Below are 17,866 nucleotides of genomic sequence, written 5' to 3'. Positions count from 1 at the left end.
ATCTTCTTTCCAAGGTGAATAACCTCTTGTTTTCTTACAATATATTGTCTGCTCTAGTTTGTTTAGGCTGACTGAGTCCATCCCTTTTGTAGATCTCCTTATTGTTCACTTTCTAAAAGGAGATGCTAGTATAGTTATCCAAATCAATATGTTCATAGGAACTGTATAACCTAAAGTGTGACAAGAAGAGCATTTGAATCATAATTTAAAGCCTTCTGGAAGATTTGTTCACTGCATCCTGCTACCTTTCTCATCAGGTTTGTTTATTTCAAGTACAACAGCATTGTCTATAATTGAAGAAATTGGCCAAAATCCACATGCCACACTGAATAAATGCCACATGATGAAATTATCTTTCCATTAGGTACATGATAATTGACATTCCAAACTATTTTAATCTATAGACCAGACTGAGGATGAATGCCTTTCAGCAATATTATTCATTATTCTCAGCTTTCCTCAGAGCAATGGAGTGGAGCAAATTAGGTTGGAATGATAATTTCGTACATGAACATTTTTGACAGGCTGTGTGATATTATGGTGTGGCACAAAGTCCAAATTGGTTCACAAGTCTTTTATAAAATTTGTAAGGCTATATTTTTAATGTTCACTTAATGCAAATTTAATAATTGTGAAATCAAATTCTCTTTCCAGGGCTGACCGTGATTGAACCTGAGTGGATCCCTCTCCTCCTACCCCAGTACAGTCACTATGGAAAACCTCTGGATTCGCCCCCTCCCCGTTACTGCCCTGGGACTGGTCGGGTTAAGTGTCACAGAGGAAGTACCTTTTGTAAGTCGATGGGTTAGTTTATTGCTAATGTGTGCAGTATATGTGTTAACTGGACCCTGAGGAGGAATTCTGCCTTTGGGTAGTACAAGATGGAATAGATGGCTTTGTGCCTAAGTTTGCTGACGATACGAAGATAGGTGGAGGGGCTGGTAGTGCTGAGGAAACGGAGAGTCTGCAGAGAGACTTGGATAGATTGGAAGAATGGGCAAAGAAGTAGGAAATGAAATACAATGTTGGAAAGTGTATGGTTATGCACTTTGGCAGAAGAAATAAACAGGCAGACTATTATTTAAATGGGGAAAGAATTCAAAGTTCTGAGATGCAACGGGACTTGGGAGTCCTCGTACAGGATACCCTTAAGGTTAACCTCCAGGTTGAGTCGGTAGTGAAGAAGGTGAATGCAATGTTGGCATTCATTTCTAGAGGAATAGAGTATAGGAGCAGGGATGTGATGTTGAGGCTCTATAAGGCGCTGGTGAGACCTCACTTGAGAACTGTGAGCAGTTTTGGTCTCCTTATTTAAGAAAAGATGTGCTGACGTTGGAGAGGGTACAGAGAAGATTCACTAGAATGATTCCGGGAATGAGAGGGTTAACATATGAGGAACGTTTGTCCGCTCTTGGACTGTATTCCTTAGAGTTTAGAAGAATGAGGGGAGACCTCATAGAAACATTTCGAATGTTGAAAGGCATGGACAGAGTGGATGTGGCAAAGTTGTTTCCCATGATGGGGGAGTCTAGTACGAGAGGGCATGACTTCAGGATTGAAGGGCGCCCATTCAGAACAGAAATGCAAAGAAATTTTTTTAGTCAGAGGGTGGTGAATCTATGGAATTTGTTACCAAGTCATTGGGTGTATTTAAGGCAGAGATTGATAGGTATCTGAGTAGCCAGGGCATCAAAGTTTATGCTGAGAAGGCGGGGGACTGGGACTAAATGGGAGAATGGATCAGCTCATGATAAAATGGCGGAGCAGACTCGATGGGCCGAATGGCCGACTTCTGCTCCTTTGTCTTATGGTCTAAAGATCACAAAATGGAGAAGCATGGAGCTTAATTCACTGAAACAAAAACAATTTTAAAACTTCCTTGCATTTATATTTGGTGAGGTAAGGTAAGTTTTCTATACTCATCAATTGCAATATTTCTATTTGTAGTCAGAGTTGGCTGGGAACTTCCTGCGGTTGAAGTAGACTACCCAGAGGGACTGGACCGATACAAGTACTTTGCTAAATTTTTGTTGGAAGGAACGGTAAGTGTTTCCTAACACAATACCGCACGAAAGGAGTCATATTCCAGCTGTCAGTGTTACATCTGAGCTCCATTATTGCAGCCTTTTACAGTGTAAATATTGATGGGATGAATTCTACAGCCAAAAACTGCAAAGACCTTTGCCAAAAACACCCAGTGAAACAAGTTTTCTTTTGTATGAATGTTATTGTATTTCTGCTGTGCCTTCTGATGGTTTCCTCCCTGGTCACTCCTCTCTTGTGGCATTGATCACTCAGTGAAGTGTCTTTTCATAGTTGCTGAGTCAGAATCTGCCACTTTACCCAATTCACAGCTGATGAGTGGTTGTGTGGTGTACACTTGCATGGAGTATCATCACACTCAGCTGTATTCTCATTAGATAGCCATACTCTGTTTCCTTTTACTGAATGGCAAAGGCCAGTTGAGATTGATGAATTTAGTGTAAGGGAATGATTTAGGCACTGGGCCAGATGGAAAACGTCGGAGTGCTGGGGCCTGAGGTGAGGGATAGGCCAGTTCAGCTTGCGGCTCCTTTCTGCACTGTACTAAGCGTCTGTGAACTGACTTTCTTTGTGGACTTCAGTTCAGAATGCTCTGTCCTTGCGTTTATTGTTTGCATGATTTGTTTTTTTTTTGTATCTGCACACTGGGTGTTTGATGATATTTTTTGTTTTGTGGCTACCTATTAGGAGACGAACCTCAAGGTTGTATAATGCAGAGGTCCCCAACCTTGTTTGCACCGCGGACCGGTTTAATATTGACAATATTCTTGCAGACTGGCCGACCGTGGGGGGTTGGAGGGGTGTTTGTTCAAGTAGGGTTAAACTCACCTCAACATGTCTTTTACAGTTAGGGTTACCAACTTTCTCAGTCCCAAATAAGGGACAAAAGTAGCAGTCAAATCCCGGGACACTTTGCCCCAGGAAAAACTACCATGACCATAAAGACTTGGGCGGGCACCTGTGTACGCATGCACATATGCACATATGTGCTGATTTTTTCCCCCACAAATCGGTTTTGCCTTCATCTTCCCGACAAGACTGTAGGTACATTATTTCTACTTCATATAGGCTGCTTTTACTATATCTTAGTGTTATTTTAGGTTTTATGTGTTATTTGGTATGATTTGGTAGGTTATTTTTTGGATATGGGAAGGCTGAAAAATTTTTCCCATATAAATTAATAGTAATTGCTTCTTCGCTTTACACCATTTCCACTTACAAATGGTTTCATAGGAACGCTCTACCTTAGCGGGGGAAATACGGCACAAGGGCGGTCCAGTATGGGACAAACCAATTTAGCCCAATATACGGGATGTCCCGGCAAATACAGGACAGTTGGCAACCCTATGTTCAAGTTCAACAGTGCGTGACAGGGAATGAGGAAAGGTGCAGCTGACTCTCATGGTTTCCTCGCAGCCCAGTAGTTGGGGACCGCTGGTATACTGTATACATACTTTGATAGTAAATGTCCGTTGAACTTTGTTTAAAGAAACCTGGGGAGAAACTTTAAATGCACGGTTTTGTGCAGCTTGAAATATTTAAAATCTGAGCACAATTTGACTAAATTTCAGTAATATATTCTTCATCTATTTACATTGATGGAAGTTCTAATCAGTGAGTATAGCATCTGCATCTGCAGATTTTTTGTTGTTGTGCATGTTATTGATTGTATTAATGAGGCCATTGGTCAGAGTCAACCATGGATGTAGCATCCTAAATGTCTAAACATGCAAGCCAGGGCAGTACGATATGGAGAGTAAGCTGTTGCCCGTGTAGCAAGTTCCCCCCCTCTATGCATCTGATGAACCCAAAGGAACGGCAGAGATTGATATGGTTTGGCACCAGCAGCATCACAGGAGTTGCCAGTCAACGTTGAACTCAATGTAGGACTGTCTTAGGCATTCATTCCTGTCCAACAGGCTGAACTCAGTGAAATTGGCTGATTCTTAATATAAGATTAACACCAACAGTTCCTTGTATACCTCTTAAAATATTTAATTGACAGGGTGAAGGAGAGAGTGTTAAGATTAAGGTGAAAAGTTGCTAATCTCTCGAGCTGTGTATGTTAATAAATTAAGATACAAGATAATTTTCTTAATAATGCATTACCTGCTTTGGAAATAATTGTTTTTTTATTTTCCACCCTATATTGAAGGTGATTAAAAAACTTGCCTCATACACCAAGTGTCTACTTTCCAGTCCATCGACTATGTTAAAGTCCTGGGCCAAGTAAGTTTGTATATTTTTGTGAATAACTGAGCATGAGATGACAACGTTAAAGTAGTATTTGATAAACTCATAACATTTCAATGATTATCTATAGTGTTTAAGATAAAACTGACTTTTTAATGAATTTGATGGAAGTGCACTTGTGCCAATTTGGAATGGATCAAGGCTGCAGTGCCAATGTACTATATCAAGCAGTTGTTATCTTCTCGCCTTGGACAGTCCCTCAGAATTGAAGGTGACTTGCTGCCACTGTGGTTTTAGGGCTTAAAGATGTCAGTGGGGCAGTTTCAGATTCCCCCGTTGATGAGGCAGAAGGTGCTGGTTAGTTTCTGATGTGTTCCACCACTCACACATGACTTCTGTGTTCCTGTTGCATGGTCTCCAAATTTTTGATCTCGTCCAAAATGTTTCTCTCTACTCTGAGCAGTCCTTGAGGCTTCTGTTTGTCAGGAAACATGCACAGTGTCCAATTCCACTGTCTGGTACTGGGCACCAAGACATCCCGTGGTGGTGTGGCACGTTGGTGTGCCACGACCCACAGTGGTGCTCTCGGTGGCGTATCAGTGTGCCACATCGCACAGGGGTGGTATGCCCATACTAAATAGAACTTTGTTTCTGTGGAGCTATTGTTGGAGTTTAAATAATAGCCAAAGTCAGTGGAGTAATGGCATAAAAATTAACTTAGCAATACTGGGAAGCACAGGAGCATAGTGGTTAGCACAACACTTTATAGTACCAGCAACCTGGGTTCATTTCCTGCCGCTGTCTGTGTGTTCTCCCTGTACTGTGTGGGTTTCCTCCCACATTTGAAAGATCTACTACTGGTTGGCAGGTTAAATGGTCATTGTAAATTAGGCTAGGTTTTAAATTGGGGGATCGCTAGACAGCACAGCTAGAAGGGCCTATTCTAGATTGTATCTCAATGAATTAAAAGGAAATACTATTTAGATATTTATTTGGGCTGGGTGATGACCTTGGGTGAAGTGGGGAAATTTTATTACTTGCTGTCATGTTTTGATTTGTGTGCAAGTCCAGTTACAAAATCCTGCTATTTCAAAGGCTTCAGCCGAGGACAGACGCCCTGCTGAGAGCTCTGGTTTCTGAAAAGGTAGACAACCGTGATGCATTGCTCACTGCTTGGAAGAAAGATAACAAATGTGAGAAAACTGTTATGTTTTTGTTTCATGTTACCTAGTGCCATGATAAATGTTTGTGCAACTCGCATTCCTTTGTTGAATATAGAAAAGTTCCAGTAAAATCAAGACCAACAAATAGGAGTAGTTATTAGTCTTCCTTGGAGCTATTTCTCCATCCATCACAATCATGGTTGATGTCTTTCACCCACTTTAGAGCCATTTTCTGTAACTAGCCCCATATCTTTTTTGTTCCCTTCATGCCTAGTAATTTTGAATGAACACACAACTAAACTTTCATAGCCATCCAGGAAAGAGAATTCCAACTTTCATAGCCATCCAGGAAAGAGAATTCCAAAGATTCACCAGTTTCTGATTGAGACATGTTTCCTCATCTCAACGTTGCCTTTTATTCTCAAACGAGACTCCTCTGTCAGGGGAACCATTCAAGCCATTAAGAATCCTTGAAATGTCAATGAGATCCTTCATCATTCTAAACTTTAAGGAATACAGTCCCAGTCTACTCAATCCCTCCCATTTCTGGAATCAGTCAGACTCTTCTTTGCTGCCTGCCCTCCCTCACACCCCTCCTTGGGTAAGTGGACCAAAAGGGTACAAAGTAAATCCAGACCCTGTCTCAGCAAGATCCTCTAGAAATACCCAGGACATGCTGTCGTCTCACTGTTGCAATCAGGAAGAAGGTATAGGAGCCCTTAGGCTTACACCACTAGGTTCAGGAACAGTTACTGCTCTTCAACCATCAGGCTCTTGAACCAAAGGGGATAACTTCACTTGCCTTTTCATTGAAATGTTCCCACGACCTATGGATCACTTTCAGGGACTCTTCATTTCATGTTCTCGATGTTTGTTTATTTATTAGTATTGTTTCTTCTTTTTGTATTCGTACAGTTTGTCATCTTCGGCACTCTGGAATGTCCTAGTTGAGTGGTCTTTTATTGGTTCTGTTATAGTTATTATTCTATAGATTTGTGTGTGCCCATAAGAAAATGAATCTCAGGATCGTATAGATGTGTATTTTGATGATAAATTTGATGTGACAGATGTGTATTTTGATGGTAAATTTACTTGACTTTCCTAATCATAAAGGCTGGCCTTCCAATCACAGGAGCTTTATATTGGCTTTTAGTAATGTGTGTAGAAACAAACCTGTTTGAATGTCATCTCTACATAGTTTAGTGAATAATCTGCTTTTCTGTTGTATGCACTGAAGTATTTTAAAAACGGTGTTTAAGTTTCCTGATAGTTAAATGTTTGGTGATAATTAACCTACTAATATTATTTTCATATTTTCATTTTAAACAGACCTATTGTCAGCTTATTCTCAATGGCTTCCTGAGTCAGTGCACACAGACGTCTCTCTTAACTGGCCTCCAGTAAAATTGTAAGATGCAGCTTTAGTTTCCAGTTGCCGGAAATAGTTTTCATTCAGAACTTACCCTCTTTGGTGGAATTATATCCTTCTGATCAACAACTGATTTAACAATGTTTGAAGAAAGAATAAAATTTGCTCAAAAGATTGTAGATACGAAATAATATTTTGTCCATGTCAAAGACTGTAAAAGTGAAAACTGGTACATTTATCTAAAAAGCAAACCAATTTGGATTTGTTGGTTATTGAGCATTGGAGTAATCCACATTACAGTTAAATATTTAACTGTAATGTGGATTACTCCAATGCTCAATAACCAACAAATCCAAATTGGTTTGCTTTTTAGATAAATGTACCAGTTTTCACTTTTACAGTCTTTGACATGGACAAAATATTATTTCGTATCTACAATCTTTTGAGCAAATTTTATTCTAGTATACTTGTATACTTGATAATACTTGTATTATCTATTTCAAAGGAGCTTTATTTGATTTCTCATAGTTCCTACTTTGCTGCATTGTAACTATTTGTAATGAAAAATGAATGCTGCTTGTAGTATTTTTTAACCTGTAATTTTACTGTAGCAGTAAAAGTACTTTAAGTGCAGTTGCCTTGTAAACTAAGATTTTGGTCTTTATAAGACCAGGGCGGGAGAAGAAATGGTTTAAGACATGTACTCAAATTACCATTAAAAATATTTAAGCAGACCAAATTGTTGGGTAGTTGCAATTTTTCAAATAAATCTTACTGTGCATAAACTGATTTTGTGTATTTTCTTTCCAACATAAATCTTGCCAGAATAATTATAGAGTTTAATTTTTGAGTTTATTTTTAATAACGCAATTTGCAGTGGCAAAACTAATCTAAAATCAAAGCAATTGCCGCTAACCTGTGACAGCGACAGGGTTGTTATACTTGCATGGCGCACCCTCAGCTCAGTGTTCCAAAGAGTTGAATCCTTTATTAGCAATCGGCAAACAAATAATCTTGAAGTGGTCAGCAAAGATACGACCTGCGCCGGTCCCAAGCCACAAACTACCACGAAATAAACAAGAATACGTAAATTATTCCCTTCACCTTTATCATGCCCGCCCACTGATGTGACTAGTTAACATAATAAATGCGCAATACAGAATAGAAACATGTAGAGAACAGATACATGGCTCCTACACAATCATTCTTGCACACACTGCAGAACTAACGATGGATTTGGTACAAGTATAGAGTGTGGTAATTTGCCTTGCTTGAATGATGAACAAAATAACCTGCAATTAACTTAAATTCTCAGAGGTTAAACAAATACATTATAAGGCAAGCTTTTTCCTAACGTTTTGCGCAAAATGGTTATAAAAATATGAAATTCGTAACTGGTGGGGTGAAAGAATTTCGCAGTTCCTCTATCAGCTGAATTTTATGCTGGAATTCAGCAAGTTTCTCTGCCATCTTTTCAAAGGCTTTGAGCATGCTAACGTGTACTCTGATTTCTTCAGCAGTCATTGTGTGCTTGGAAGTTTTCTCAACCTTCTCTTGAATCAGAATCAGGTTTATTATCACTAGCATGTGATGTAAAATTTGTTAACTTAGCAGCAGCAGTTCAATGCAATACCTAATCTAGCAGAGAGAGAGAGAAAAATAATAATAAAATAAAACATAAAAATAAATCAATTATGTATGCTGAATAGCTGTTCCTGATTCGCTGAGTGTATGCCTTCAGGCATAGGTATCTCCTACCTGATGGTAACAGTGAGAAAAGTGCATGCCCTGGGTGCTGAAGATCCTTAATAATGGATGCTGTCTTTCTGAGGCACCACTGTCTAAAGATGTCCTGGGTACTTTGTAAGGCTAGTACCCAAGATGGAGCTGACTAGATATACATCCTTCTGCAGCTTCTTTCGGTCCTGTGCAGTAGCCCCTCCATACCAGAGAGTGATGCAGCTTGTCAGAATGCTTTCCACAGTACAACTATAGAAGACTTGCAACAAGGTGGTAAATTATCTCGTGGAGTCACAGAGCACTACAGAACAGAAACAAGCCCTTCGGCCAGTCTGATCGTACCAGCCTGGCTTCATGCCCATTCCCATTTTCTTGCACCCAGACTATAGCCTTCCATACCTCTTGTCATCTATATACCCTTCCAAACTTCCCTTAAGACCATAAGATATAGGAGCAGAATTTAGGCCATTTGGCCCATCGAGTCTGCTCCTCAAGTTGAACCTTTTCAGCTGGCTGCTCATTCCACACTCATGCTACCCTCTGATTGAAGTAGTTTCCCCTCAGCTTCGTCTTAAATATTTCACATTCAACCCTAAAATAATGACCCCTAGTTTCCAGACTCAATGACTATTCTATTCTGAGCTGTTGCTGTAAGAAATTACCAGGGGGCAGTGGTTGTGCAGTTGATGAGGTGGTATCTTTAAATTGCAAGGGATCGTCTAAGATTGTGATCCCTGGAATTTGGAACATTAAGAATAGATCTGGTGTTTTTTTTAAATACAAGTAGGAAGTGATGTAATAGATTAAAACTAATACCATTAATATGGGCGTCCAGGTTGAGGCATCAAAAACACAAGAAAGTTTGCAGGTTCTGGAAATCCAAAGCAAAGCAACACACACAAAATGCTGGAGGAACTCAGCAGGTCAGGCAGCATCTATGGAAATGAATAAACAGTCGACATCAAAAGTTGTTCGTTTTCTGTTGTAGCCTAAAGCGAAGAGCCAGGATTTTCAGAGGATTTTAGTTCGGGGTAGTAGTTGCTGGTTGAATTGTTCATTTAAAATTTAAGATTGATGGAATCATAATCTTAAAAATTGGAAGAGCAAGTCTGATACAATTTATTCATTAGTTTGCCTAATAAATTGAACATGGTTACGGAGAAAAAGAGTAATCCAATTTATCTTCAGTATTCTGACCAATTATTGTTCTAAATTAAAATTTTTTAAAGCTGGAATTATTGCAATGACCATCTGCTTTGACAAATTCTGCTTGTTTCGTTGAGATATGTTACAATCTTCCATTATTAGTGCTCACGGTATGTTTACAGTGCAAGTATTTATTTTATTTAATTTATCTTTAGAATGATGTATTTTATTTAAGAAAATGTAATGTAACTCTACTGCTTGTTTGCCTCTGTATCCTGTGGGCCGTCAATTATATTCTTTGGAATAAAAGAGTGGAGATGCCGGGGATTGAACCCGGGGCCTCATACATGCAAAGCATGCGCTCTACCACTGAGCTACATCCCCTACCCGTGAACGAACAGCGGAAACCTGCCTTCTTATAGAATGCAGCAAATGTTTGCGTGAGATGGCTGAACTTTTTTTACTGTTAGAATTCAGGTCATGGAATCGGCCCAGAAAAAGACTGCTTACTGTGCTGATAAACCCATATTCATTAAGGAGATGCTTCTCATCATCTATGTGACTTGTAAAGTCCAAATTGGTTTGGATTTGACGAGCAGATAAAGTTACTTGATAAGCTCACACAAAGCGCTGGCTGGAGGAAATCAACAGGTCAGGCAGCGACCAGGAACGGTCGACATTCCGCATGGGACCCCTCGTCAGGGCTGTTTGTTTCTCAACATAGATGTCGCTTCATCCGCTGAGTTCGTCCAGCGCTTTGTGCGCGTTATTCCAGATATCCAGTAGCTGCAATCTCTCAAAATATACTTTATTGTCGCCAAACAATTAGTACTAGAACGTACAATCATCACAGCGATATTTGATTCAGCGCTTCACACTCCCTGGATTACAAATATTAAATATGAAAAAAAAATATTAAAAATAGTTAAGATTAGTAAACATTAAAATTTTAAATTATAAATCATAAATAGAAAATAGAAAAATGAGAAATAAGGTAGTGTACTGAGAGGCAGGTCCGGATATTTGGAGGGTACGGCCCAGATCGGGGTCAGGATCCGTTCAGCAGTCTTATCACAGTTCAGTTTATGAATATGTGTCGAAATAAGCGGCAAAGAAAGCTGATGAATTTTTAAATAAATCGCAGGGAAATTAAGAACTTTTGCAATGCAATGGTAATTGAAAGAGAGACTAATAAAATTTATAGGAAGAAAATAGGAAAAAGTACCACCATCTCCCCGTCGGGGAATTGAACCCCGGTCTCCCGCGTGACAGGCGGGGATACTAACCACTATACTAACGAGGACTTGGCACAGGCGGACGCTCTACTGTCTTCAACTTAAAGACGCGACATGTCGGGTACAATCACTGAATCCTGTGAGTGTGGCGAAAGGGCGCAGAACATTAAACACGTTCTGCGCAACTGCCCACTCTCTCCTGATTTGACTTCAAGAGATGCCCTTGGCAAAATAGTTTAACATTGCTAGCAACCTGCGCACATTGACATGGCTTCTTTCAAGTCTTCTTCAATATTCATTAAATGTATAAAATATTGTTACTGTGTTTACGGTAGCACCTAAAGATGCTAAGAATGCTGCATTTTTATTTATTTACTAAGAGATACAGTGTGGTACAGGCCCTTTCAGACCAATGAGCCACGCTACCAAGTAACCCACCCCAACCTAATCACAGGATCATTTACAACGATCAGCTAACCTACCAACCGCTGTGGTTTGGAGTGCGAAAGAAAGCCCAAGTGGTTATGGGGGGGGGGGGGGGGTGACGGTACCAGAACGGAACTTCGAACTCCAACGTCCTGATCTGTAAGTGTCGCGCTAACCATTTGTTATTAGCATTTGGGTGAAAACTGAACCATATTCTGTCAGTTACATGAGAACTGACTGTAAGTTGGGGTACAAGCACTGACAAGCTTCCCTAAGTGTGACAAACTTCTATAGATGTGTAGCGGAGAATGTACTGACTCATTGACCTGGTATGGAAACACCAATGACTTTGAACGGAAAATCCTGCAAAAGTAGATGGATTCGGCCCAGTACATCACGGATGAAGCCCTCCCAAACTTAGAGCACATCTACATGAAATGCTGCTGTAGGAAAGTAGCATCGATCATCAAAGACCCTTACCACCCAGGCCATGCTCCTTTTTCGCTGCTGCCATCAGGTAGAGGGTACAAGAGCCTCAGGACTCGCACCACCAGATTCTAGAACAGGTACTACCCCTCAACCATCAGGCTCTTGAACAAAAGGGGATAACTACACCCACCTGCCCATCTATTGAGATGTTCCCACAACCAATGACCTCACTGTAAGGAATCTTTATCTTGTTATTTCATGTTCTCATTAGTTGTTGCTATGTATTTACATTTGCATCTGCACAACAGTTGCTGTCTTCTGCAAGTTATTTGACCTTTCAGTGAATCTTGTTATAGTTACTACTCTATAGATTTGCTCAGTATGCCTGCAGAGAAAAAGAATCACAGGGTCGTATGTGGTGACATATATGTACTCTGCTAATAAAATTTACTTTGAACTTTTTGAACTTTCAGGTCAAGGTGCAAAGCGAGCATGCGTCAGTCATTGATGAGGACTCGACAGTATTTTACAAATGTTCATTACACATTGACCAGAAACCGATGCTAATGAGAATGGGAAGTGTCTCATTATCAGATGATACTAAATTGCATGCATAGAACATAAAAACATAGAAAACCTACAGCACAATACAGGCCCTTCAGCCCACAATGCTGTGCTGAACATGTACTTACTTTAGAAATTACCTATAGCCCTCTATTATAGATCAGATTATTATAGATCAATTGTATATGCACTGTAGCTAATTTAAGTATGTCATGTATTTTGTTTTAAATCCAATGTTCATCAACTTTTTTAAATGAATGTTGTTTCTTACTAAGAATTAGGAGAGCTTCCAATATCCTGTTCAAATCTGGTGTATTATGTGATTTTTTTCAAACCCTATTACACAATGCAAGCAAATTTCAACGTTGAGAACTACTGCACCATGTGGCATTTCCCTTCAGAGTAAAGCTTTCAGAGAGATTGTACCACACATTTACAATAGAAACTAACACACAATAGAACCTGTCTGGTTATTTGAAGTTCAGAGCGTAGGTAGAAAACAGAAACATGGGAAGGGAGAACACAAGAATGGCTGTTAGCATGAAGAGGAGACTTTGCACCAAAACCAAATAGGAAAATAGGAAATATACTCATGGAAACAGGTGGCATTATTGAGGTACTAATTGAATATTCTAGTTCATTTCATGAAGGGAGAAATTAATGTTCAGCAAATAGAATCATGGTAGAGATTCTAGATGGGATAAAAAAAATTGATTAGCAGCAAGTCCAGCATACCTGGTGCAGATGGGATGCATGCTAGATTTCTGAAGGAAGGAAGGAAATTGCTTAGGCCCTCATCATGATATGAGCATGTATAGATTTCCTGAGCGAGTGCTAGTGAATTACAAGGGATAAACTCAGTTCACTATTGACCAAATGATTTAACTTTTCATGATTAGGTAAGTTCTAAAAATAGCAGTCATTTGGACAGTTTGCAAAAAGCCAGTAAGGGTGGACCTGTTGAAGGCAAGTTATAAGGCTATACAGTATGACCATGGTACTTAGGAGCAGAATTAGGCCATTTGGCCCATTCAGTCTGCTCCACCATTCAATCATGGCCAATCATTCTCTTATCCCCTCTGCAGCCCCACTTCCCGGCCTTCTCCCTGTAACCGTTGATGCCGTGGCCAATCAAGAACCTATCAAATCTCCACCTTAAATACACCCAACAATTAGGCCTCTACAGCTGCCTGTGGTAACAAATTCCACAAATTCACCACCCTCTGGCATCTTTGTTTAAATGGATGCCCCTCTATCCTGAGGCTGTGCCCTCTTGTCCTAGACTCCCTCACCATGGGAAACATACTTTCCACATCTACTCTTTTCAATATTTGATAGTTTTCAGTGAAATTCCCCCCTCATCCTTCTAAATGGCCCAGAACCATCAAACGTTCCTCATTTGATAACACTTTCATTCATGGAATCATCCTTGTGAACCTCCTCTGAACCCTCTCCAATGCCAGCACATCTCTTCTGAGATAAGGAGCCCAAAACTGTTCACAATACTCACCAGTGCCTTGTAAAGCCTCAGCATCACATCCCTGCTGTTATATTCTAGATCTCTGGAACTGAATGCTAATGTTGCATTTGCCTTCCTTACAACTGACTCAACCTGCAAGTTAATCTTTAGGTTGTTCTGCACCAGGACTCTCAAGTCCCTTTGCAATTCAGATTTTTGGATTTTCTCCCCATTTAGAAGATAGTCTGCACATTTATTTCTTCTACCAAAGTGCATGACCATGCACTTTCCAGCATTGTATTTTGTTTCTTGCCCACTCTCCTAATCTGTCTAAGTCCTTCTGCAACTTTCCTGTTTCTTCAACACTAATCTTCTTATCACCTGCAAACTTGGCAACAAAGCCATCTATTCCATCATCTAGATTATTGACATACAGCATGAAAAGAACTGGTCCCAATAGCAGCCCCTGCAGAACACCACTAGTCACTGGCAGCCGATCAGACAAGGATCCTTTCATTTTCACTCGCTGTCTCCTACCAATGAGCCAATGCTTTAATCATGCCAGAAACTTCCCTATAATACCATGGTCTCTTAACTTGGTAAGCAGCCTCATGTGTGGCACTTTGTCAAAGGCCTGCTGTAAGTCAAAATATATAACATCCACTGCATTCCCTTTATCTATCTGACTTGTAATCTCCTCACAGAATTCCAACAGGTTAGGCAAGATTTTCCCTTAAGGAAACCATGCTGACTTTGTCCTCGCTTGTCCAGTGTCACCAAGTACTCCATAACCTCATCCTTAACAATTGACTCCAACATCTTCCCAATGGACTGTGATACCTGTTGTATTCGTTATTAAGGGATAGAGCAGAGCACACCAGGGTGTTAGCATGCAGGATACTCAACTGAACTTGCATGACAACTCTGCTTGTACAGTATGTGAACTCCTCCCGCGTAGGAGTGGCTAACTGAGTGCATCGGAATATCCACTATTGACCATCACTATGAACATCCTGTTCTTGAAAAAAATAGGTATGTACTTCTTGTGCATAGAACTGCATTGAAATTAAAGTCACTGAAATTGAGCGATTCAATTCACTTTAACCATAGCTCGTAACGTATGCTCTTCACATGAACATAAAAAAGAAATGCCAACATTATAACTGCCTTTCTCTTTGTTTTTAATGGTCTTTCTCTTTGTTTTCCTCTTTTCTCCAACAATTCCCTTTTTTTTAAACAGTTTCATTTTGTGAAATGTTTTGAACATTAGAACACTTTTTAAGAAACACTAAATCTAACTGAGGTCAGGGTGGACTTCCTGAACACTTCAGCAAAGTGAGAGGATTATTCAGCCTCTTTAGTCACTTGCCCTCAGTTATTAGTCTATGGAGTATATCTCTGTGGTGGGACAGATAAGTGACCCGATCTGGTGTAAGTTGGTGGAAGTGTTGGAGTGGATGGAGATTCTTGAACAGTTGCGTCCACCTCAGGTAAGTGGTCTTCATCATAAAGATCTGGCCACTCTGTTTCTTTCTCTACCATTCATGGACTTTGAAGGCACACAAGCGAATGCCTGTTCTGTCTGATTTCACCATGTGATGTTCTGATCAGAAACAATCCAGGTACATGCTGCCAGACTTTTGTTCCTTTGGTGGATTGGTCTAAGACCCAAACGGCTTCACCACTTCTGCATCTGAGATCATGCATGCTCTTTTTCTCATGCCGTGTTGTCTCACTTTGTCTAAGTGAGGTTGAAGAGGGAAAGGAGGAATAGACAGCCTTGTTTTCAGCCTCCAGTCCATTGACAACTCTCATAGATTGTAGTCATCCCAGAAGCTAGCAGTGCTTTGTAAAGGTCTCTCTGGAGGAAACTCTTAACAGTTTGTACTGCTCTTTCCGCTCCTCCATTTGTTTGTGGGTACCGTGGACTGATGTTTGAACTCATAGCCCCTTGCAAAGGCTTTGAATTCTGAGCAGCTGAGTTGTGGACCATTGTCTGACACAAGTGTCTCTGATATTCCATGGCAAGTGAGTACAGCTTTCAGGAGTCCTACAATTGCTGATGAGAATGTAGAGGACAGCTTGGACACCTCAATATCCCATGACTAGTAATCCACACTGAAAAGACACTCGTCTCTTTTCAGCTGGAAAATGTCTGTGCCTGCAATTTGCCAGGAAATGTCTGGGAATTCTGTGGGACAGAGAGGTTCAGCATGATTTTGTGCAGGTTTCTGCATACTTCACATTGCTTTACATAATCCCCCAGCAGCGTGCTCAGACCAGGTCACCACACAATGCCTTGATGTCCTTGGTGGCTTTGACTGATGATTCTGGCATGCATAGAAGTAGGAATGACGAGTTTAGAGCTCGTTAGCAGCAAACCGTCAAGAAGAAACTTTCAAGACAGTAAGGTCTGAGTTCACGAGCTCCTTTTAGAACAGCTGGCCATCCATGCTCACAGCATTGCATGACCTTGCTGCAGATTTAGTCTTTTTTCAACTCAGTGCAAATTTGGTCCAATATACTTTGTGAGGCAGGAAAGCTTTCACGTACCTGAGCTGAGAAGGTGTTGGTATCTTCCACGAGTGTCTGGTGTTGTGAAAGATTTGCCGGGGATATGTTCAATGTCATAACAGTATTGCCTACATCTCATTTTGAATCTTTGCAGACGTGGGGGTAAGTCATCCAAGTGTTGAGGAGTCTGACCAGTGGCTGTGGTCTGTTTCAAGTAGGAATTTAGTGCCGATCAAGTAGCAGCTGAAACATTTACGAGAGCCAGCATCTCCTTTTCAATTTGGGCATAATGCTGTTGAGTAGGAGTCAGTGCTCTTGATGCATATGCCACTGGTTTCTGTATGGCACTGCAACATTACTTGAGCACTCCCCATAGCCCAAAGGAATAGATATTTGAAAAGACCTTGGTTGCTTTGTTCAGATCAAAGAACACCAATGTTAGCAGAGAGATAAGCTCTGCTTTAAGTGATGAGAATGACTTTTCTTGTGGTGCGTCCCAGATCCAAATGTTTCTCTGAGAGAGGAGGTCACATAGTGGCTTTGTTTTCTCTGCCAAATCTGGAATGAATTTTCCCAGCTGGTTTACCATGCCAAGGAAACTGTGGATCTCTGATACATCCCTAGTTTGTTCCATGCTCTGAACTCCTGAACTCCTGCCGGTATGTCTGAATCTGGTTGCACTCCCTCTGAAGACCATTGATGGGCTAAGAACTTCACCTCCAACTTTGCAAATTCACATTTCTTTCTGTTCAGGGTGATTCCAGTCTGTTTCAGTTTCTCCAAGACAGCTTCCACTCTTTTTTCACGTTCCTCTCTTGAGCCTCCAAAGATGAGTGTGTCATCCACGTGGCAGACTACTCCTTGCAGTCCCTCCGAAATGTGGTTCATCCTCATCCGAAAGCGTTCAGGAGCTGATGAGATGCCCGAGGAGTGTCTCTTGAAAGCATAGCGTCCATACGGTGTGATAAAGTTGTGAACTTCTGTGACTCGGGAGCTAAACAGATCTGCCAGAACCCTGAGTTTGCATCTAGTTTGGTGAAGAACTTTGCTCCATCCGGCAAACCCAATTTGTGCTCAACAGAGGGCAGAATAAACTTCTGCCTCACTGCATTATTGAGTTTTGTTAGATCAACACAGATATTCACTATGTCATCTCACTTGGGAACAGGAACATTGCCCAGCAGTCAGTACTCCATTCACTCCAATTATAATTTCAAACGTCTCCATTCTCTCAAGTTCAGCTTTGACTTTGTTCATCAGTGGGACTGGTATACGCCTCGCTGTGGTCAGAGAGTAGGGTGTCACTCCTTCCCTCAGATGGATAAGGTACTCTTCTTTCAGTACCCCCAGACTTGTGAACAACTCCTGGTACGTCTCCTGCCACTGAACAACCTAGCAATGTGGTTCAGCTTCTCAATGGCATGTCGTCCCAGGAGTGGTGAGAAGAGATTCTGAACAACGTCGACATTCTCTGTTAACTGTTTCTCAGTTTCACAGATGGAAGTAATAGACATTTATTTCACACTGAGCTTATGTTTTCCTGGCCCCAAGAGCACTCCCTTTGATGGATTTAGCATAGTGTCTG

The 17,866-nt window shown here is 40.7% G+C and overlaps 1 protein-coding gene and 2 non-coding genes across 3 annotated transcripts in view; 1 reads left to right on the top strand and 2 right to left on the bottom strand.

Annotated features, from left to right (window-relative positions):
* The window catches only part of dhx37 (DEAH (Asp-Glu-Ala-His) box polypeptide 37), a 40,922-nt gene extending 33,959 nt beyond the window's left edge, over positions 1 to 6,963 (top strand). The window contains exons 24-28 of the mRNA XM_063034527.1: positions 655 to 792; positions 1,948 to 2,042; positions 4,199 to 4,272; positions 5,332 to 5,429; positions 6,729 to 6,963. Of these exons, the coding sequence (XP_062890597.1) occupies positions 655 to 792; positions 1,948 to 2,042; positions 4,199 to 4,272; positions 5,332 to 5,429; positions 6,729 to 6,811 (488 nt within the window). The 3' untranslated portion in view covers positions 6,812 to 6,963. The remainder of the gene's footprint in view (positions 1 to 654; positions 793 to 1,947; positions 2,043 to 4,198; positions 4,273 to 5,331; positions 5,430 to 6,728) is intronic.
* A 3,003-nt stretch (positions 6,964 to 9,966) lies between these two features.
* On the bottom strand, positions 9,967 to 10,038 carry trnaa-ugc (transfer RNA alanine (anticodon UGC)). The gene has a single exon. It is a non-coding gene; the product is annotated as a tRNA-Ala (tRNA).
* An 847-nt stretch (positions 10,039 to 10,885) lies between these two features.
* trnad-guc (transfer RNA aspartic acid (anticodon GUC)) lies at positions 10,886 to 10,957 on the bottom strand. Its single transcript has one exon. It is a non-coding gene; the product is annotated as a tRNA-Asp (tRNA).
* Between the last annotated feature and the right edge of the window lie 6,909 nt (positions 10,958 to 17,866).

The sequence above is a fragment of the Mobula hypostoma genome, chromosome 27 (genome assembly GCF_963921235.1).
Source record: "Mobula hypostoma chromosome 27, sMobHyp1.1, whole genome shotgun sequence".
NCBI classification, from domain to species: domain Eukaryota; kingdom Metazoa; phylum Chordata; class Chondrichthyes; order Myliobatiformes; family Myliobatidae; genus Mobula; species Mobula hypostoma.
Note: the sequence above shows the minus strand (reverse complement) of the source record. Positions and strands in the feature narration are given on the sequence as shown.